This window comes from Podarcis vaucheri (genome assembly GCF_965113315.1).
Source record: "Podarcis vaucheri genome assembly, chromosome: 9".
In the NCBI taxonomy this organism is placed as follows: Eukaryota; Metazoa; Chordata; class Lepidosauria; order Squamata; family Lacertidae; genus Podarcis; species Podarcis vaucheri.
The window spans coordinates 25,177,755-25,200,446 of record NC_138767.1 but is presented as its reverse complement, the minus strand read 5'-3'; the positions used below and the strand labels follow the sequence as shown (position 1 = coordinate 25,200,446).

At 39.8% G+C, this 22,692-nt stretch overlaps 1 protein-coding gene across 1 annotated transcript in view; it reads left to right on the top strand.

The window, feature by feature from the left end:
* Positions 1 to 22,692, top strand: part of COL25A1 (collagen type XXV alpha 1 chain) — a 305,319-nt gene that overhangs the window by 258,201 nt on the left and 24,426 nt on the right. The window contains exons 25-34 of the mRNA XM_082237135.1: positions 1,748 to 1,792; positions 2,819 to 2,863; positions 3,659 to 3,739; positions 5,677 to 5,739; positions 7,102 to 7,152; positions 7,659 to 7,685; positions 12,827 to 12,880; positions 14,534 to 14,587; positions 16,940 to 16,966; positions 17,893 to 17,946. Coding sequence (XP_082093261.1) covers positions 1,748 to 1,792; positions 2,819 to 2,863; positions 3,659 to 3,739; positions 5,677 to 5,739; positions 7,102 to 7,152; positions 7,659 to 7,685; positions 12,827 to 12,880; positions 14,534 to 14,587; positions 16,940 to 16,966; positions 17,893 to 17,946 — 501 coding nt within the window. The remainder of the gene's footprint in view (positions 1 to 1,747; positions 1,793 to 2,818; positions 2,864 to 3,658; positions 3,740 to 5,676; positions 5,740 to 7,101; positions 7,153 to 7,658; positions 7,686 to 12,826; positions 12,881 to 14,533; positions 14,588 to 16,939; positions 16,967 to 17,892; positions 17,947 to 22,692) is intronic.

Sequence of the window (22,692 nt, the reverse complement as noted above, 5' to 3'; positions counted from 1 at the left end):
ATGGTCTTCCTCCTCCTCCTCCTTCTCTGCCCTCTGCTTTCATTAACCCCCAGTGGATGCATGCTGGACTAGAATTCTGCCATGCAGTATTGCTAGGAAATAAAGATAGTTAAGACTATGAGGCTTCTTGGAAGGTAATTAACTATCTTTAGCAGTTCAGAGAAGCATGTTTTGACATCTGTACGGATGCTTTTAAAGCCGTAGATATTCTTTCTGGGACATCTCACTGCAGTGTAGCCCTTGGAGTGGTAATAGCCACATGTTAAATCTGTGCTGCAAAAACCTGAAGTTCCACAGTCCAGAAGAACGGGGCATGGCTTGCATGCAGGAGGCATCAGGGCTAACCCCCACCATCTCCAGTAGACCTCAAATAGGGCTAGGAAAGTCCTCTAATATCTTAGCGAGCAACTACCAGTACTAAGTTCACCTGTGAGTCTGTGCTCGAAACACAAAGGAAACTGTATTACAGTCACCGTAAATTATGTGGTGCATTGTGCTGAAGGAGGTTAAAGGGTTCTGTAAAAACTTAACTAATTCCAAAAATGAGATGGGGATCTCTAGTTAAGAATGGTTTCATCTGTGAGCTGAGATGTTCTGTCCTGAGTCCTCACTTGCCTTTCCCCCTTCTGCTTATGTGCTTTCTACCTCACACAAGAAGTGATTTCAAAACCACACGAACATATTCCTGTCCAATTCATGGAAGGCATAGTGATGTGTGTGTTTGCACTTTTGTCTTTTACTGTTGCACACACCTGTAGCGTAAATACTGCTTCCGTGATTTACATGTGTATATTGCCAATCTTGCTACGTGAGATTTTACAATAAGAAAATAGTTAAGGACGTATATGAGCATGGCAGTAAAACTGTCTATGAACAAGGTCGAAATAGACACATTAATGCAGGTAGCGAAATTCCAAAGTCGGCTTCTGTTAATGGAACAAACAAGAAGGTGTGATTTTCAGTAGAGAGGTGACAGTGGGTAGTGCTTAAGCCTTCCAGTACATCACTTTTTCACTGCAGTGTTTTCCATCAAGCTTCTTTATCCTCTATGGCATATATATATAATGCCAGTGTCAAGAAAAACTTTATCTAAACATATCAACCCTTCCTCTTTGGCACAGAATCCTTCTGAGAGGCAAGCACAGAATTTTTCTTATGATTTAGCTGAATAAGAAACAAGCAGAGGCCCTGAAAACTTAATTCTGTGTTAGGGTGGGCTCATACCTAAGGTTTGCACTATGTGAAGTCATCTTAATTCATGCAACAAGAAGGGAATTGCTATCCACACAATTAGGCCTTTACCCTGTTCCACCGCTCACTACCTACATGCCAATAGCTGCACATGGCACAGGTTAGCTGTTGGCAGAGAACTTACTTACACAGCAATTCAAATGGCCACCATTTGCCCAATGGTAAAAAAAAAATAATGCTCTTATTTCAAAGTTAAATGTGCTTGTTTTGTTTGCAGAAAGCTATAGACTTTGTTACCTAGAAGTTAGAATGCTAATGGGCATTCTAATAGAATTTCCGTTTAAGAGAATAATAATTGAATTGAATTTCAGTATGTTTGTGCTGTCTGTAATTGATCATTGAGTGTCATAGTTGTTAACTGCTTCTTAATACAGTGTTGTTGTTTTGTCACATTTGTTTGTTACTAACGAAGATTAGTATAACTGTGCCTGGCAGATAAATACTTTAGAAATCTGGATGGTGCTGGATTAAAAAATGAACTGTTGTTTACCTTCAGGGTCCTCCAGGTCCACCTGGACCCCAAGGATTGCAAGGGTCAAAGGTGAGTCTCCAACTGTTACTCATTTGACGAAGACCCCCTGAGCTTTAATTTATTTCTATGCAGAGTATGGTCTGAAGGTACATATGAGGCTACCACTTTGTAGAAGTTAAGGGGGTCAGGGTGCGATCATTGTCTGGCTTGGTGACCTTCTGGAAGCAGCATGTATGCTATCTTGGGTTCCATGATGGAATAAAGGCAGGACGTCAGTGTAAGAAAATAAATACTGTGCTCTTAAATGCATAATCATCACTAATAGCACAGTCCTATGCTTGTCTAAGGAAGCCCCACTGAGTAACTGTGTGTAGGAGTTCAGCCTAAGAAACTTTTTACTGCATTATGTTTTATATTTTATTTTTCCTTCCTTAATATTTATTAATAATTTTAGCCGGCATCACAATAATTCATTTAATTAATAATTTAATTTGTAACTTTAAATTAAGATACCTTAATTTACCCTGAGTAACCATACCCAGTCTATGTTCTTTTTGACTCTCATCTAAAGAATACTGTTGCTCAAAAGGTGGCCAGGAGAACAGGAGTAGCCAACATGGTGCCCTTCGGATGTTTTCAGGCTATAACTCCCTTCCAACAACTTATGGAGGCCGTCTGTATAACTGAAATAGGTGGTCTTCAAAACATTCACACATCCACCTAGATGTGAGATTATTATAGACCAGCATAGTTAATTCATATTGACCCAGTTTGGACCTAATAGTATACCACGGTTTAACACTATGCGGACAAATGTGGACAAACACTATGTTTGAGGCTCACAATCCTAGGAGCCCCCTCCACTTCTTCATCACAGCCATGAAGAAGAGATAAGACAACTTTCAGACTAACTGCAGCTTATTTTTATTTGTAAAATAATTTAAAAACAGTTGTTTCTTATTTCCTTGTGGCTGTTCCATAAGAGGGATGGGTGTGTGTGTAAGCCTAAGAATCAAGAAGTCTTATTAACAAAGCATTGAACTACAGTATATTCCAGGAAATAATAACTTAGTGTAATTGATTTTCACTTTGCAGGGTGAACCCGGATCTCCAGGATTGCCAGGTGCTGATGGAGAGCAGGTACTTGAACAATTATTGCTACTGAACATATGAATGATACAATAGTAGGTATAAAAAAGATATATAGATAATAAATAAGATAATTATTTTTGTTGCACAACTCTTTCTTCCCCTTTTCTTTTCTTTTCTTTTGTTATGGAATGAAAGATACTGCCAAAAATAAGTGAATATAGTACCAAGAAACAACCCAGAAGATGTTTCTGGATTTACTGGCCCAGTTCCCACAGCTCACTGGGAGGGGGAAATGCTTTCCATATAAAAGGTCCCAGTTTTAATTCCTTACATCTCCAGTGCTAAGAGAGACTTGGGTCTGAAACCCTGAGAACTGCTTCCACTCATTGTAGACAGCACTGTCCAAATCTACTTGAAGGAGTGGTCTGACTCAGCATGAAGCAGCATCCTGTATTGCAATATTTACTGTGAATATACGGTATCAATCTGGGGTGTTCTGCTGCTTTTCACTCACAATGAGGAGGAAGAAAACCACAATATATGGTTCAGCATTATTTCCAAACCAGAGATCATGGTTTGTTTTCCTCTTACAAACCACTATTAGTCATCCAAGAACAAAACTTAGCTGCAGATTGTAGCTTGTTGGGAGTGAAACCAACTATGATCCCTGGTTTGGACATAATGCTAAGCCAGGGATTATGGTTCTTTTCCTCCCAGTGGAAGCTGATGGGAGGAAGGCAGAGCAAAATGGGAGTGGTTTGTTGACACAGTAAGTCATGCTCTGAGGTTGATTTTAGATGATCTTGTAATATAAAACTCATTTATGTGACTGTGCTATTGCAGGGGCCTAAAGGCTCAAAAGGTGATACGGGTGACCCTGGACTCCTAGGAGAAAAAGGAGGAATTGGACTTCCAGGATTGCCAGTAAGTTTGCTTTAAAATGTACCTGCATTTTTAATTATATCTTCAGTGTCTGCTTACTCTTTAAAAGTCAAACATTATTATTATGAAGAGGGCCATTTTAGCACCATGCAGAAAGACCGACACATAGAGAAAGGTCTCTCTAACAAGGAGCTTATAAGGTACACAATGACAGAAAGAGAGATAACAGGAAATCAACAGAGGCAGGGGAAGCAGAGGAGAAAATGTGTACAAAGTGATGTATTTGGCTTAGATTAGTTTCACAGGATGAAGATAAAGAAATCCAACCAAAGACATAGGTGAAAAGAGAACTTTAAGGAAGGCTTTGAAGGGAGAGGGAGAGAGAAAGAGAAGGAACCATTTGGGTGCTTTCTGAAGTGATTTCCAGGCAAATAGGGCAGTGAGGAAATGTCAGCTTAGTATCACTACAACATGATACAAAATACTCATGATAAAAAAATGCATGGGATGTATGAACCATAGACCAAAAGTTGTATATGTCACAGCATGCCCTTCTAGCCATCTCTTTTCCTTTGGGAACATTGAAGTTTAACTGCTTTGATGCATTTGCTCTGTTTTCACCCTAGAACGTGAAATTTGACAATATTTCAAAGAGTATGTTAATTGAACAGTGAAAGGGGTGGTGGAATCTTTTATAAGGAGAGGCACTTTACTGGGATTAATCTTAAATGTATTGAGATGCAACCTATTTGCAGTTATTCTTGGGTAAGTCCTTTTGACTGTTATCTCATTACAAGGATCAAAATTTAACCATAACGTATTTTAAGTGATTGTATAAATGTAATTTTAAATAGTGAGTAGTAAAATGATTACACTTTAAACACAAGAGAAAAATGTTCCATAGTCTGGGCTCTCTGTATTTACTATGACATTTTGGCATGACACATCATTGATAATTGGCAGTTTGATTGAGCAGTGCTGTTCTGTGCACAGTAGGGATACTGTACCCATGAAAAATCTGCTCCTTATTAGCAGCCCCCTATGGGATCTTGTATACAGAAAACAAGAACAGATGCACATGGGGTCCTACTGAGCATGTATCACATTGAGCAGATCTGCTGATCAATTTCTATGTGCACAAGATGTTCTGTGTTGAAATGGCCATTATTAGTGATGCTGTCAAAGTTGGTAATTACCTGGTTCAGAATGCCCATCCGCCAATGCTTGAGTGTATTACCTAATTTCCCTAAGAAATTACTGTCCAGTTTGTGGTGTAAAATGAGATTATTTATGTGTGCCATGTGTGAAAATCAACCCACATCAAATTACTGTATAAAGCACTAGTCAAGCATGATTCTGTAATTTACATGTCAGTGTGTCTAGATAAAGGCCAGTATTTGCATTTGTAACCCCACCAAAAAAAGCAAAATTGTAGTAGACCATCCAGAAAATGCCCTCACACAAATTTGCCTTGTACTTTCATTTATTTCATTTTATTTAAACCCCATCTTTGAAACAAGAAGCTCATGTTGGCTAAAGAAAGATAAACTTAAAGAATAATATAAAATAAAAAGAATAATAAACTTAAATGTAATAGAATAAACTATAAACAACGAAGCAAATCAGCTAACAGAAACAAAATGTAAGGGTCACCAAAATTGCAAACCTGCCATAACGTCAGCTGTAGAGACATGCTCCAAGTACATTAACACTGCAATCCTATATGTGTCTACTCAGAAGTAAGTCCCATTGAATTCAAATCTGACTTCAGATCAGATATAGGTTGGCTTGTGCTGTAAGAGTTGTTGAGACAGGATTTGGGCATAAAGCAAAATAAATGATGCCTATAATTATAATTATAATTATTAATTATAATTATAAAGTGTAAGTAATGTAATGAAAATCCGTCTTCCGAACTAAATATTCCATGAGTTGATAAGATGAAAGCTTTGTTCATTGCGTAAATACTGATTTTGTAGGGATCCAATGGTATGAAAGGAGAAAAAGGAGATGTTGGCTTGCCAGGTCCTCAAGGTCCCTCTGTAAGTATTTCTATGCTATCTCAGTGCTTCCATAAAAATATACTAATGTCTTCTATTACCGGTAATTTTTATTTTATTTTAAAAAAAGAATGTTTTGGCATCACAGCACAAGGGCATCAAACAGAGCAGTCAGTTAAAAATGTTTGAAATAAAAGCTGATGGTCATGGTCTTGGAGGGCCATAGAAATGTTTTGCAGGGTGGGATGTGGCTCACCGATGATTAGTTCGGCACCCCTTCTCTATTGTCTTCTTGATAGAGGCTAATGGGGAAACCTTTCAAATACCGTATTTTTCACACCATAGGACGCACCGGACAATAGGACGCACTTTGTTTTAGAGGGGGGAGAACAAGAAAAAAAATTCTCCCCCTCTCTGCCCAGTGCCCCTTCAGTGAAGCGGCAGGAGGCGATGCACAGAGAGGGGGAGAACTTTCCCCCTCTTGTTTTTCCGCTCTAAAACAAGGTGCCGTTTAAGGTGCGTTCAGGCGGCTACCTTGGAAGCCTGGAGAGCGAGAGGGGTCGGTGTGCACTGACCCCTCTCGCTCTCCAGGCTTCAGGTTCCTTTCGACCTGCTCTTTGGGGCTGGCGGGGGAAGCCCACCACCAGCCCCAAAGAGCAGGTCAGGGAGCAGAGGAAAGGGGCAGCGGAGAGGCTCCTGTCATAGCCGCGGGTCACCTCCCCAGCCGGGAGAGGGTCGCGGGGGGCTGCTTTAGCCTCGCGCGCGCGCTCTCCCAGCTGGGGAGGTGACGCGGGGCTGTAGAGGCTCCTGCCATAGCCGCGCGTCACCTCTCCAGCTGGGAGAGCGCGCGCGGGGCTATGGCGTCTTCGCTCCATAGGACGCACACACATTTCCCCTTCATTTTTGAAGGGGAAAAAGTGCGTCCTATAGAGCGAAAAATACGGTAAGTTTTTCTATGTGATACAAAGCAACAGTGCATTAGCATTTATTACTGCAGGCACAGGAATGGTGAGTAAGTTAGCTCCTGAATTTATATCTCACCTCTTCAATTGGAATGCCAACCACTGACAAATATTTATTTGTTGTTTATTAAGTAATTTCGTTGTCCCCGAAGGGGGCAATGACAATAAAGATATTATTATTATTATAATATTATTATTAAATATTCTGATGCTGTACAGTAAATGCTTTACTGATGTTTTAGTTATGTTTTGTAGATTTTATTGCATTCTATTTGTTGCAAGCTGCCTTGTTACATTTTATGAAAGAACAGATTATACATTTTCAAATAAATAGTATATTTTATCTCATGTAAAGGATTGCAGCTTTCAGGCAGATGAGAAGTGCTACAATTCAGTAAGAACAGGTGTTAGTCTGAACTAATTATCCTGCTTTTACATGTAGATCATAGGACCACCAGGACCTCCAGGCCCACATGGACCACCTGGACCTATGGTAAGTCCTTTTCGGTTATCACATATGCAACTGCTGAGAGGTCAGACCAAAGGAGAATCGTTCCTCTTTCTGGAAGCTGTGGATGGAGGACGTTGCAAGGGCAGGGCTGGTAGGGGCAGGAGGCAGGTATTAGTAGGATCAAGACATGGGTATTTTTGTGGGTGTAGGGCAAATGATGACATCTGAAAAAGTGGAGCAAAGGGCTCTTGACCGTATAAATGTTGGCAATCATTTGTATGTCTGACTGGATATCAAGGGGGGGGAATATGGATAATCAAACATTTCAGACATGGATCCAGTTGACTTTGAAAATGGATTGTAGTTGGAAGTTGATGCAGAGTTTCATTCTGTCTTGACTAGTTAGGTATTTGCCAGTTAATTAAGGATTGTTATTTTATGCAGCTTTGGACGGCGACAAGAACAGCAAGCACTAGCTATTGGCACAGACCAATTTGTAGTTTAGAAATGTCCTCTCTAACTATGACATTTTCATTCTTATTTTTTAGGGACCTCATGGACTTCCAGGCCCAAAGGTAAAGAATCCAATACACAACTAACTTCATTATGTTTATTTGTTATGCACTCATTCTCGTTAATCACGTTGAAGCATGCAGTCATGTTTTGTTCTTCGTCGCACTTTTCTGTTAAATGTGTTTTTTATATTCTTAAACCTTTAAGCAGCTGCTTAAGATAAAGCATTAAAAATATTTTTTAATGATTTATGGCAATTTTCCTCATCACCATAAGTTGAATTAGTTTTCTATAATGTTAATTATAGAGAGCCAATAAAAATATCCAGTTGTCTGGTGAGAGATTCAAGCTATGCCATTTGGAACTACCTTACACATAAGCTTAGAAAAACAGGGGATGAGTGTGTTGTGCACTTAAGAAGTAAAGTAAAATCATTTCCAGATATTACTTTCTTCTTTACCTCTCTCCTTCATTCCTACTAATCTTTTCTGCTCAAGCTCCCACCTTTTACTACCTTTTATGATAAGTTCTCTTTCATTCTTTCTGTCCATGCCTTCATCTTTGAAAAGGCATTGCTAACAAGGGTCTATATCAACGAAGTCTTCATTGCTACTGCTGGAAGAGTTATTCCAGATATATGGGGGAAATCCTTCAGAAGGAATATAACCCTGAAGGAATATGTATTTGAAAGAACTTTGTATACCATAGCTAAACTTAGTTTCATTTTTAAAAAACTGTTTTACCAGAATGTGTTGGTTGTTTGTTTGTTTGATTATTTTGAAAGGAGAGAAAAGAGACATGCTGAGACCATTATGTATAGCATTGAACACTCACAAAACTGACCATAGTTTGTTCCATGCCAGGGCTAGCCTAATCTGACCTGAAGCATTTTAATGGAACTCATGACTCCTTGAGATTCTCCAAGCACCAAGTACTGTAGTTTTTGTTTCTACAGCTTCAACAGCACAATCCTATACATGTCTACTCAAAGTTAAGCCCCATTTCATTAAAAGAAACTTATTTTCAGGTATGTGGGTATATGGTTGCAGCCTAAAAGAATGCGATTGTAATGGAGTATGCAGTTGTGGAAAGAAAGAAATTCTTCTACTCTTGAGTACCAATAAAAGAGTAGGATATTTTCAGAGTAATAATAATAATCTCAAAATAAATGGTCTGAAAAATTTGAGGGTTGCAAGATTCAGTTCAGTCAACTTCTTTAGAATGCCCATTGAATTAAATTGAGCAAAATTAGTACATCATTTTTGTGTTTCATTTTCATTCAAGCCTCTTTTGAAAGCTTTATCTGTCACAGATTCACTCAAAGAACCTTGAGAATAAGGGTGCTAATAATTATTTGTTACAAATCCCTAGCTTCTGCAGAGCAAGGGAATATTGGCGCTGTAATTCTCTGGGTATATGTGTGTGTGGGTAGAGAGAGAGACACACAGAGAGAGATCTGAGATCTACAATAACAATATTTCTTTGCTTAGGAGCCATGACAGTTAAATAGGCTTGGAAGTGGTTTAAACTGCAGGGTGGACATTGCCCTTACAGTCATATAAGGATACAGTAGCAATGATCTTGGGCAGCTCCCGATAGGCTTTTGCAGAAGAAGTTTTTAGCAGATTGTACTCTTGTTAGCCTAAGCTTCAAAGCGGACTTACTCCTGGAGAGCAAGCTTTTAATGTAGATTTTAATATAGAATAAAGCTATATTATAGCATAATGTTGCATACATTAATTTCATGTGAAATTTCATAAACATGAAAAGATCACTAACATCTGTTGTTAATAGGAGTGTAATCACCTTTTTGGAGACCATTTCCTCATGGTTCCAGTGCATATTCCAATAAATCACACTCTTCCTCTGTTTAATTAATTATGCTTAAAGGTTTAGAATATCTTTATAAGATGTACTGCACATTCCAGTTCATCACAAGAAGAAAAAGGGGCCACTTAAGGCTCACAATTTTGCTTGAGTTATTCAGAAATGTTTCAACATCATGATGATGATGACTTGATTTGAATTTGCAAAATAATTGTGAAAGCTTTATGCCTTTGCAGATCGCTAACATCCCTCCATTTATTATATCATAGTCTGATAAAGTATATTTCACTGAACAGAACCAGTTGTGCTAAAGAACTGGAGTTTGCATCTATGTCTTTGACTGGTTCTCCTCTGTCCCAGCTTGAATACCTCTACCAGCACCCCCAATATACTTATACTTTTACATTTAGGGTGAACCAGGGTTAAATGGTCTTAAAGGATTGAAGGGTGAACCAGGTCACAAGGGTGACAGAGGGCCCCTTGGTCTTCCAGTAAGTAAAATACCTATTCAATTTCAGTGCAAATTGCAAACTACTCTTTCTGCTTTCAACCAAAAACTCTGGTTTACTCGATAGCAAATATAAAACTATATCATGTTGGAGTAAAACATTAGTCTTGTTTTGTTTTTATCCAGAGTCTGTTCTTGTATCATTTCATAACACATAGTTCTGTCAGTTGTTGGTTTTAATTTTTATTACCATTTTTGTGTCATTTGTCAGTGTCAACAATGTTACAGCATCATGTTCCTCCACATTAATTATGCCATTATTGAATGCTGTGTGGTGTTTGATTTTACTATTTTAAGTATAGTGTGTGTATATATTTAAACTCAATATTTTTTTTCTTGAGTTCAGTATTTATAAGGATTGAGACATTAAGGGTGAAGCCTGAAGAAACTAGCTTGTGTAACTTTAAGTGTTTTTCATTTACTCATAGATTTGTGGAATTGTTCTGATTTGACTATTTTGGAATTGTTCTTGTTGGTGGTGCTTATAGTAAATTTGCCTTCAGTGAAAGTGTGCTAAAATCAGGATTACTCAATATTGCCTTGAGTGAAAGAAGTGAAACGAATGTGCTGGAGCTAGACTATGTTAGCCATGCTATAGCCCCATTAAAATCAATCAGACTTAAGATAGTCATCATGACTAACGTGTCCCACAGTTTTCAATGGGACAAATATGTGACTAAGTTAATATGGATCCAACCCAGTGTTTGGTTTCTTGTAGTCTTATAATACCATAAATACAAACACATTTTACCAGTCTTTTTCAGTAGACCTTTCACATAGTGAAATGAAAGATGGCTCAAACCAGTTAAAATAACTGAGACACACTGTTCAGAAGAGGCACAGTCTAGGAAAATCAAACACTTTTAAATCTGTTGAATTCAATGGGTGTTCCACATGTGGAGTCCCACTGAAATCAGTGAGAAATTAAAGTGTCTAAGTTTGCCAGGGCAAGATCAAGGTTTTTAAAATACTTGAAGGGCCCAGTGCTCACAGACATTGGTTCTTTCCAGTGAAGCCATCTGACCTGTTTAATTCAGACAGTAGTATTAGCACTTTTGGAATTGTGCAGCATTGGGCTTTCCTTGTTCACACAATATCCACCAGGGGTCCTCTGTTCCTCAGCAGTGCCAGAATGAATAATATAAAACTTTACGAAAGTTTTATACATCCTGGCCGGAGACCACATCCTATGGAAGTGATAGGTGGAACTAATTTCAATGAATAAACATTACCTTAGTGAAAACCATTGGCACACTGGTGTGCTCAGGAACATGTTTTAAATTTTAATACAGTAAAGAAATAGAAATATTCTTTAAGAATCTAGCTGTTTTTTCTCATCTTATCATTAGGACATTCCAATGGGAACCCATATATTGTTTGCAATGCTCCGCAGTTTTCTTCTCCTTTCAGTTCTGGTAATGAAAAGACAGTTGACATGTCTGTGCAAAATTCATAATTCCCCTTGTTTTATCTTCCAAGCTAACCTGTTTTACTAACCTATGAATAGAGATGTGTGTGTTAAAGTACAAATAAACTTCCATGATAATATATGAGGTTTGTAGCACTAATACATCTAGGGGCTCATTCTGATTTCATAAAATTGAGGTGAATTTCACTAAAAATAGTGAGATTACCTTAATGTGGGGCACGTTGCAAAGGGGATCAGAATCAGATTCTTCATGTTGTGTGTAAATTAAAACTAACCTAATGCAGTACTGTGGTACTTATTCTAGAACCCTGTAGCAGCTCGCATCCTGTGTATAAATAGAAGTTGTATTTGTTTCATCATCACCAGTTACTAATCTCACATTCTTGTCATTCGTGTTATCCCTGCCATCTATGCTTCCACTTAACCATACAGGGAGCATCTGGCTTAGACGGAAAGCCAGGACCCCGGGTGAGTCCCTTGTGTTTGTATGTTATACTTCACTACTAAATCTACATGCTTTACGGCAGGCAGATTTCTTTTGCAGTTCAGTGTGGTACCACTGCTGCTGCTGCTGCTGCTATCCCTACTGGTACAGTGCTGACTACGCATTTTACAGGATGCTCCATCAGAGGAGGAGCCCCAGCTAACAAAAAAGCTAGTAACCTTTGAGATGCAAAGGGCCTAAGGTGCTATAGCTGTGTCCAATGTGAAAGACCGGCTGCAACTAACCCTGTTATACAACTGCCTAAATATACCTGCTACATAGGGCTAGTGCATGAGATAAAGAAAAAACAACAACACCCTTGCCTGGTGCATTGATCTGATCCTGCTAGCTTTGTTAAAGAAGCCAGCTTTCAAAGCCTGAATTACTAAAACTGCTGTTTGATTCAGGTACAGCCTTCTTTTCTTTCTCTTTTGTTTATATTTCTTCCTTGAGAGTCAACATTAGAAAGCTACTGTTTGCAATGCTTCCTGATCTTTTTAAACCACTAAGTTACACCACATTAAAAGACACTGCTCTTCTCCTGCTATTTGAAACAAATATTGCAGCTTTCGAATGATGGAGAAGTTAAGGAATAGCATAGCGGTAAACTTAAAATCTCCTCCTCTAAGCTTACCATCTATCCTTGTGGGTCTTCATGTGAATTGTGCATGATTGTTGTTGATGTTGCTGTTGTTGTTATCCTAAGTCCCTTTGTTTCAACCTTTAACCTATGCCCCTGCTATCTGAAAACCTTTAAATCAGCTGATCTACAACATGAAAGTAGAGATGAATGAGATGGGAGGAAGCACTGTTTGAGCTTGCCAGAAGGACTGGGAGCTCAGCTGCCCCTTCAGTGAAAGTCCAACCCATATTCTCTGCCTGATTCTCATGAAATTCTTTGCTAAATATAAAGCTTCATTCAGAGTTGTCAGCTCCTATTTGTTTAATCTTTCAGGGCATGGATGGTCCAATTGGTCCTCATGGCCTTGCAGGTCCAAAAGGAGACAGAGTGAGTGTTTGCAGGAGATCTTCTCTTTGGGGTGGTTCACTTCTTTTACATGATAAAGGTATCAGTTCAGCATATTTAATTGTGTTCGTTCTCTTGCAGATATAAATAAAGATGATTCGTAGTCGTGCAAAAAATAACACATACTCACCTCCCCCCCAAAAAAGAGACCTAGAATAATAAATTATTTATTTAATTTGTGGGGGTTTATAGTTACTTATATATTTTGTTAGTCACTTTATCATGCTCAAGGCAACCTAAAGCAATTTACAAACTAACAAAAAACCCACATAGCTACATACTATTTTTTTAAAATTAAATTAAAATAAAACAACCAAATTGTTTAAAGGTCCAGAATTTTAAAGCTAAAATGTTGTTTTTTCAAAAATATGTGTAATAGCTCAGTCAGTAAAGTATGAGACTCTCAATCTCAGGGTTGCAGATTCAAGTTCCACATTGAGCAAAAGATTCCTCCATTATAAGAGGTTGGACTAGATGACCCATGTGACCCCTTCCCACTCTACAATTCTATTATTCTCTACTGCCAGTGGAAGGCACTCAAATCTTTTACTGCTTTTGGCCATAACTGGTAACATATTAGCAAAAAAGGCTAATTGTTTTTTTAAAAAAACCACTCCATAGCACTTGACAGTTGTACATTTAGGTATAAACCAGAGCAAAGTTCAAATCTCAAGCATTCTGGTATATTGAGAAGTTCTGGATAGTACCTGTGTGTCCTCATTAAGGCACATCATGACAAATCAAAGAAACAGATACAGTGGTACCTCGGGTTACATACGCTTCAGGTTACAGACTCCGCTAACCCAGAAATAGTACCTCGGGTTAATAACTTTGCTTCAGGATAAGAACAGAAATCATGCTCCGGCGGCATGGCAGCAGCAGGAGGCCCCATTAGCTAAAATGGTGCTTCAGGTTAAGAACGGACCTCCAGAACAAATTAAGTACTTAACCCGAGGTACCACTGTACTGTCTCACGCGAGTTAGGCATCTTTGGTAGAGGGTTTCATTCTTTAAACAGCTTATTGAAGCCTATAGAAAGTGTGTTGCAGCCACTGCACAACCAAGCTGCTATCTCTCCCCCCCCCCCCCGGAAAAGCAGTAGGAGAGATAAGGGACCCTTTCCCTCCATTCCACATGGTTCCCATTCCTCTTCCATTGCTATTTGCGCAAGGAGAAAATACGTGTGACTAGATTGCTCCCATACAGAACAAATGAACCTGGGAGGATACTTTGGATTAAGAAAATGACAAAGAGGGAGAAGGGTTTAACAACCACCCCTGACAATACTCTGTCCCCCACCCCAAATGACACCCACCTGCAACTTCATTTCAGTATTTAAAAGATGTCAAGACAGCTAATGAGGAAGCTCTCATGCAATGTCTGTTTTTGCCCTCATACATAAAGTATACTGGCTAACCTTAGGATGACCTCAGGTATGTTGGGAGGGGGGGGGAGAAACAGGATAACTTTATGTGCAACCCTGAATGTTCGGTAGGACAGAAATGTAATAAATATTGTGTAATTGAAATAAATGCTACACAAATAAATGGATTTCAAATACACAATAAATACTGCATAATTGAAAACAAAGCCTCTTTGCCCTTTGTAATGAACATTTATGATATTGTATTTTAGGGTGAAAAGGGAACCACAGGAGATCCTGGGCCCAGAGGTCCATATGGCTTGCCTGTAAGTTACACGACATCTTTGGAAAGTGCAATTTTCAGAAATCCTTGATTAAATCCTACTGTGTTTTATGACCATTCATCACAGAGAAATGCAATTAGTTTAAGTTGCCCAAGGTCACTGCTCATGAGGCCATCCCTTATCTCAAGTTTAGGCAGTTTCATTCTCTCACATGCATCTATGCATAAATAATAGAGTAGGTTGTGACATAAACTAACAACAATGAGAAAAGCCAGAATTAAAAGTGACCCCCTCTGCGCAACTCCTGCCATTTCCAGTTTGCCGTACATGTGTTATTGCTTGTCTCTAGGCACCAGAAAGTAATGGCAGGAATTCAGGTCAATAAAAAAGTCTCAGGATCATGTTGTTTCTCCTTAAAATACCTCAAAAGACTCTCTAGTACAAAGGGTAATCAGCTGTCATTTATGCAAAATACTTTGTGATTCATTTGCATTTTGGGGAAATTTGTTACAGTTTCATATAGCATCTTCAAAAAAAACCCTTGTGCAAACTGATTTCTTCCTGTGTGGAAGGATGGACTAAGTAGGTATCACAATCCATTGAAGGTGATTCTTAATATTTTTGTCCAATACAAGTAGTTTTCCATTGTTTACATATGCAGGATGAGGAGAATGCCATATATCCAATATAAAATAATTTTGAAATATGCGTTACTTGGCTTTTGCTTTGTATGAATATCCCAGAATTCAAATTGATTCTGCAACATTTTATTAAACTTGCAGAAGTATGAAGAATGAGTTGGCTCTTAAGGTGTCTTTCTATGCATAGAATTGCTTTTTGTCCAACAGAAGATTCCACTAATGGAAATTAGTGGGGAATTACTCATTCCCCTAGCTGCTCTCTAAACTGCCCGGACAGTTTTCAGGTAGATGGACAGAGAGATAGAGAGATCTGTCTTAGACTTTATGGTATGTTATCTTTTTCTTGACACTCTACATGTGGCCAACTACATAAGGATATATGGTATGTACTCTACATTCATTGAAGTACATTCCATGTAGGAATTTTGTGACATTTTAGTCGAGGGTTCCCACTTACTTAAAGGTAAAGGGACCCCTGACCATTAGGTCCCATCGTGACCGACTCTAGGGTTACGGTGCTCATCTCACTTTATTGGCCAAGGGAGTACAGCTTCCAGGTCATGTGGCCAGCATGACTAAGCCACTTCTTGTGAGCCAGAGCAGCGCACGGAAACACCGTTTACCTTCCCACTGGAGTGGTACTTATTTATCTACTTGCACTTTGACATGCTTTCGAACTGCTAGGTTGGCAGGAGCAGGGACCGAGCAATGGAAGCTCACCCCGTCACGGGGATTCGAACTGCCAACCTTCTGATCGGCAAGTCCTAGGCTCTGTGGTTTAACCCACAGCACCACCTGCGTCCCTGTGGTACTTAGGCATCACCAAAAAGGAGGACAGAAGAGGATACTGCTTTATATAAAATGTGCATGTGCTAATTTTTATGTATGGATGCAACTTTAGAAATAATGGCAGTAATTTAAATTTTTAAAAAATGCATCTCACCATAGTGAGGAAGACTGTGGCCAGGTTGCCTGTGTGCCAACTGCTCTCCCTTCCAATGATTCTTTATCTTGGATTGGATAACCCTTCAAAGAGGGGGCTTCTTCGGCTGGAGGGCAGTACTCAGACAGCACTTCAAACAGAGACCTATCCTATCCTCCATTAATGTCTGGTTGCAATAAGCAGAGCAGTTCCCACTCTCTGTTTCTCTTGTCTCCATGCACACATAAACAATAGTGGCTGGAGTGGTCGAGCTGCTCTCCTGCCTTCCTAATGCATCAGGTTGCTGCAGTTTACTGAGGGGGAGGGCCAAGGCAGTGGGAGATTGGCGGTCTCTATTCTGGCCAGCAGAGAGTGAGACCTGATCTGCTGCACACCCTTCATGTTCCTGTCACCCATCCCCTTGCAATCCCCATTGAAAAACAACCAGTGCTTACACAAGGGCATTGTTCCCTTGGGGAACAATGGAATACCATTGCCCTATCTGCATTCAAAGCACATGTTGGCAAGAAGCCCCGTGTGCTAACCACTCAAGGTGTGGGTGGCTAGAGACCTTATTTTGAAAGTATTAAAGAAAAAGATGGAAGTGCAGCCCTCAGACCACCAGCTTGTAGTGGAGTCCACTGAAGTGCAGATTTTGAAGCACACCATTGATCTGATCTGGGTCATGATCTCCATTATCGTCTTTCATTTAAGAGAGCCAGTCTGTGTTGTATACACAATACAGCAACTGCATGCCTAAATAGTCCTGGCAGACGTCTTACACAAGCTGAGCTAACAAAGCTTAACATAATTAATATGATTCTTTAATAGGGCAAAGACGGTGAACCTGGCCTTGATGTAAGTAATATTTATCATCACTTTATTTGTGTGGTAGGTAGATGTTTGTTTTACAGCAATAGTTGCATGCTTGGAGCATGTTGAATTTCCCATTTGTTGTGCATGACAATCATGCAGAGAATATACTAAACATTGCATTGTTGTTTGCCTTTAAAATAATCATAGAGATAGGAAAATACCATTGAAGAGTGTGGAGAAAGCAGTGCTAAGTAAGGGCAGTTTTGTAAATCCCACCATAAATAGTGCCACTCATAAGTGCCCACAGCAACTGCTGCTAACTAGAGCACCTGACAGATGATCATGGAAAGTACTATTATAATTCTCCAGAGGCCTACAGATGCAACCAGTAGTGCTTGAAAATGTAAACTTATGGGGAGTATGTGGCATGACACTCCATTTGTGATAGCAGCTCCTTACAAATTTCTGGTGGTTTTCACCATGCAGAGAACATCGCTATTGCATGGTTAAAAACAGTTGAAAGCTCATGAGAAGCTGTTTAGAGGAACACTTTGACACATGGAGCAGCCTCCATGCAGTTGTGTTTTCAAGCACCACTGATTGCAGGTTTTGATTTGCAACCGAGTGTATTTCTCAACAGAAGTTGCAGTTGGGACAGTCCTGTTACGCATCTTCTTTTGCAGTGTGGGGAAGGGAAATAATTGTAACCATTTTGCCTACTTGACTGAATCACTTCTCTTTTTAACATTGCCAGTGCTAATTTGCATGTAGGAAAATAAGGGTGTCTTTTGCTGGGCATCTTCAATAACTTTCTGGCTATTATGCGCTTTCTAATTTCAAAATCATTTGGTACAGTTTTCTTGGTGTGAGTGTGTGTGTGTGTGTGTGTGTGTAGATAATTCAGCTACACAATAAAGGCAAGCCCACATACAGAAGCCAATAGAGGTATTTTTGTTCATTTTTTATAGGGTTTCCCTGGTCCTCGTGGAGAAAAGGGTGATGTAGGAGAAAAGGGAGAAAAGGTGACTTCAATGCTATTAACTGTTGTTTGATTACTTAGCCTAGTCAGCTCTTTTGTCCCAGTCCTATAATTTGTCCCATTAAGCTAGACTTTTCTTCCTTCTGTGTGCCAAAAGCCATGTCATGGATCTTTGCTAGACAAAGTCATCTGTCAGAATGTGAAAGAAAGCTTCCACCCAGATCCCGAAAGGTCAGCAGTTTCCATAATGGGAGAAGAGAGGCTTTCTCCTCCAAGACTCCTGACAGTCTGTGTTTGTTTATACAGTAGTTACTGACAAGAGACATTGGAGTAGCAACACGGTAGGAGACACTGGGACAGATTGACAGCTTGTGTAAATCAATATAGGTCCATTGGCTTCAATTAAATGGATGCTGTATTTATACCTGGAAAGCATCTGGCTTGTTGCTGAGAAGACGAAAGCTAAACCAAAAACACTTTGAGCTAATCCAGAGAAAGTTGGGTACATTTCAGCTCTCAAAGTGATGGTTAAGCACACAATTAAGGGCTTAACTTTGTTGATGCACCTTCAGTGTGCCTAATTGTCATTGGATTGCTCCCATGTGCCATGATTGATCCTCTCCTGGCCAGTATGGGAGGTCTGGTGCAGGTGCAAATCTCTTGGGGATACAAGGCGAAATCAGATCTCTGTGCAGTTTGTTACGTATACTTCCCTTGCACTGGCAGAGTTCTGAAAGTGAGAACTCTGGTGTGCAAACAGGCCTTCTGCACATGCAAGAGATTCCCCAATCAGATCAGTGGACAGGACCTCACGAGCCATAAATCTAGTTTCATAAGCCCAGCAGAGCTTTAGGCTCACTTTGCTTAAACAGCAGCTTTCCATGCAAAATGGCAAACTGTGTTTGAAACCTAGAAAATTTCAAAAATGGCATGTGACATGCATCTAAACTTAATTAGATAAGGTTGTCATGGGGCTGTCAAGTATGTCTCTAGGCTAGCTATGCCACAGGGCTGCTTAAGATACTTCAGGTGGATCCCTGCAGAGTTCTACAATCTTCTAATGTAGCCAGGAGGAGAAGACCTCCCTGGCCACTTTGAAGGGCTGCCCCTTGAGGACTGTGCAGATGAGACCCTCTGTGCAGTTCACTGCCTCCTCCAACATCAGAATGTTCACACCCATGAATTCCACACTCTTGATAGAACATCTGAAAGTTGTAAACATAAAGGGTCTTCCATGTGATCTGGAACTCTCATCACGTGAGGTTCCAAATTGTGTGGAAGCCCCCAGTGCATGAACAGCTATATGCACATAGGGACCTGTTTCACTGGTCAGTGAAATAACAGAGGTATAGGGCATAGTCAATGACTATGGCCACCAGTCATGGTCCCACTTTCTCCTTCGTGTGTTCACTGTGAACAAGGGAAGGGAGCTTGCGCACAGGAATGTCCACCCTTCAGCAGAGCGCTCAACATTTATGGAGTTTTTTAAAAAAAACAAAAACATGCCCCCCCCAAACATAGTTATTTTTATATTTTATGTGATTTTAAATATGTTTCATGTAAATCATTTTGAGATTAGAAGAGTGGTACACAAATGTCTTAAATGAAGAATGTAGTTAGATTATTATTTAATTCCCTTCCATTCGCTGAACAGCTCTTTGAATCCAAGTCAATGACAGCAGCAGCTCTTGGTGAATATTTTTATTACCCATTCAGAGCTGTGGAGAAGGACCATAGCTCAGTGGTAGAGCATCAGTTTTGCATGCAAAAATCCCTCCCTCAATGACTGGCATCTCCAGGTAGGGCTTGAAATATGCCCTTGCCTGAATATCCCGGAGAGCTGCTACTAGTCAGAGTAGACAATACTGAGCTAGCTGGACCCAGTGGTCTGGCTTCCTATGTTCTCTGACATTTAAGTGAACAGACATGTATATCAGAGACCCACAGATCTTTGCGTTGGGGACATTTTTAATATTAAAATAATCAGCTCCAGCAAGTAAGGGCAAGGACAAAGAAATAAGTTAACAGTATCCAGTTTCTGGCATTCTGGCAGGTGAAGTGCTTCTTATGCATTTAACTGGGGGGCAGGGGCTGTGGTGTTTCTCCTGAGCTTCTGCGGCCTTCCCAGGCCCCACCTCAGTTATGTGTAGGTTAGGAATCAATATGTGCAAGGGGAGAAATCTAAATGCCTATGGTTCCCCAGCTGTTGGAATCCTTCACAGTCGAGGTTCCACCTCCCAGGGAAGCCTATCACACATAGAGGTCTGTGTTTATAGCTTGTTGTTCCCATGCAGGGGGAAGGTGGGAAACCACAAAGTGGGGTAGTACTGTGGCCCTGCCCCCCTGATTCACATGAGGACCACTTCACATGTAAAACCAGGAAACTGAATTTTTTTATCAGCTTCCAACTGAGAAGCATTAACTGCAAACTTAAGAGTGAAAATGAATAGCTATTTAAATCATATTTATCTGAAGAATAACTGTTTCAGTTTCCAAAGCTAGGGAACAACCCTGAAATGGTGGTATAACACAGAAGCTTGTGCCAATGCCATTGTGGCAGTTGGTTTCCCCTTCATAAGCATTTATTTGCTGTCTCAGTAAGTCTTGGGATGAGGCCATTTCACTTCCTTAGCCAGACCATTGTTTGTTGAAGTCAACGATGGCAAAAACTGCAAGGACAAACTGAATTGATTTCCCCTAGATTTTCTAGGAGTAGGAAATGAATTGAGATTTGGATTGAGATTTGCCTTTAAAATCCATAAATGCTTCCTTGTCCTTTAAACACTACCTCCAAATCTAAATCCTACATAATCCAGGGGGGTGCGAGATTCCAGGCACTTACCGCAGGATTTGTCTTCCTTTGGAATGAGGAGTGGACACTTTAGTGCCTTTATGATATATGGTTTATTTACACATATAGACAACCTGAGCCTGTGATGGAGGGGTTCACAGCATTAACACCCTATAAGGGTCTTGTTCCTTCCATAGCTGCTGACTTGGGTGCAATCCAGCATGGCTCCTTCTCTGGCTTCCCTGCCTACAGCTTTTGCATCCAGCTGCTATCTCACATCGCTCAACTCTCCACTCTGGCCTTTGTCTTTCTAACTACCAGCGAGTTGATGGGAGGGAGGGAGACCACCCACTTGCCCTCTGGTGTCAAGCCGCTCCCTTTGTTTCCTTAATGACAAATATTTAAGGCTGTTACTTCACCAGGAAGCTAGCCTGGCCATTGCTTTTGTTATCACACTGAAGAAAAACACAGTGTTCCAAACAAAATAGAGTTACTTGAATCGTGGTTTCCTGTGTCCCCTAAGTTTCTGAATTGTTTCCCCCTAAGTGCCGCTACGTAACATTTTGGCACACAGACAAGACAGGCGAAATAGCGTCATTCATATGATGTAATACAGTATATCTCTCCATGGAAATGTGTTTGATTCTCATTGGAATGTTTGTCCTATATGCCATAGTATATCATGTGTGTTGTGTAATTTCACTTTTCAAATGCATAATAGTATGATAATTATTATTTTTTACATTAACGTAAGGTGAGCTTGCAATTGATTTTAAAGTATGTGTGCTCTGCCTAAGACATTGTAACATGAAAAAGAAACTCTAGCAAACGTTTTATATTCTGCTGTAAATGGATGCATAATATTTTTAATGAGAAAATGGGTGAATGTTCATTTCCTTTATGTCAGGGATGGGGAACCTGTGGTCATACAGATGTTGTGGAATACAACTTCCATCAACCCTTGGCCATTGGCAATGCTGGCTGGAGCTGATGGGACTTGGAATCCCATGGAATCTGGGCGACCACAGGTTTCCTAGCCCTACTATGCCTCATCCTAATCCCTTTTCCCCTTTCAGAGGTGCATCCCTCCCTTCTCCTTTTACCTTATTTCCTTACAATTCATCTTGTCCTTTTTTTACCCCTTTTCCTTACAAATTAAATCTTGCCTCCAACCACAGCCTTGACAACCCTTCCTTGGTTGCTCTTTATTTTATTCTACTAATTTTCCTTTTGCTATTTCTCCATCTCTATAATATTCTTGATTTCCCCTCGTTGCGTGTGGTGGGTTTTAAAATTAAAACAAACAAGCAAAGAGAGGCACTTTTGGTTTTTGTTAAAAACTGTGAGTGAGCCTGAAACTCATTTACCATTGTGACCATCTGATCATCTGTGAGATCTATTTTAAATTAGTTCTCAGAATGTCTCCCTCTGGCTGAAAATGAAGTCATTTTCTCAGATAGCAATTCAGTCCACCTAAGCATCAAATCAGTTTCATCAAATCTGTGCATTAGCACAAAATTCTGAAATTCTCATAATGCACGCCCCTTAAAAAGCAGCTCCATTTTCAACCACATGGCTGGATTTTTCAGTTTCAAATTCAGGACACATAAATAAGCTCTGAAAGCGATGTTTTAATGAACACGTTCTAATATGGCGTTAGAAAAAGAATGTACATTGCAAAAAGGATCAGAGTATCTTTTGACGAAGAAGATTTCTTTTGAACCCTTTTGCAGGGCAGAAAAAGAGAATACATACTTAATTCTCTAAGTGACTGATGACCCTTTATTGAACTTTTTAAGAATGGGATTAGCAGAGCATATTTGGCCAAGACCCTTTTAGAACTAATGACAAAAACAGTCATTTGGGAACAGAAGCAAATTGACCTCATTAAAATCCACTACAGATTTAGTTCATCTTATTCTCTCCTCTCATTCAGCTTTATTCTGTTCAGTGAAGCTGCACCACACAGATCTATTCAGTCCCTGTTAAGATGAACTC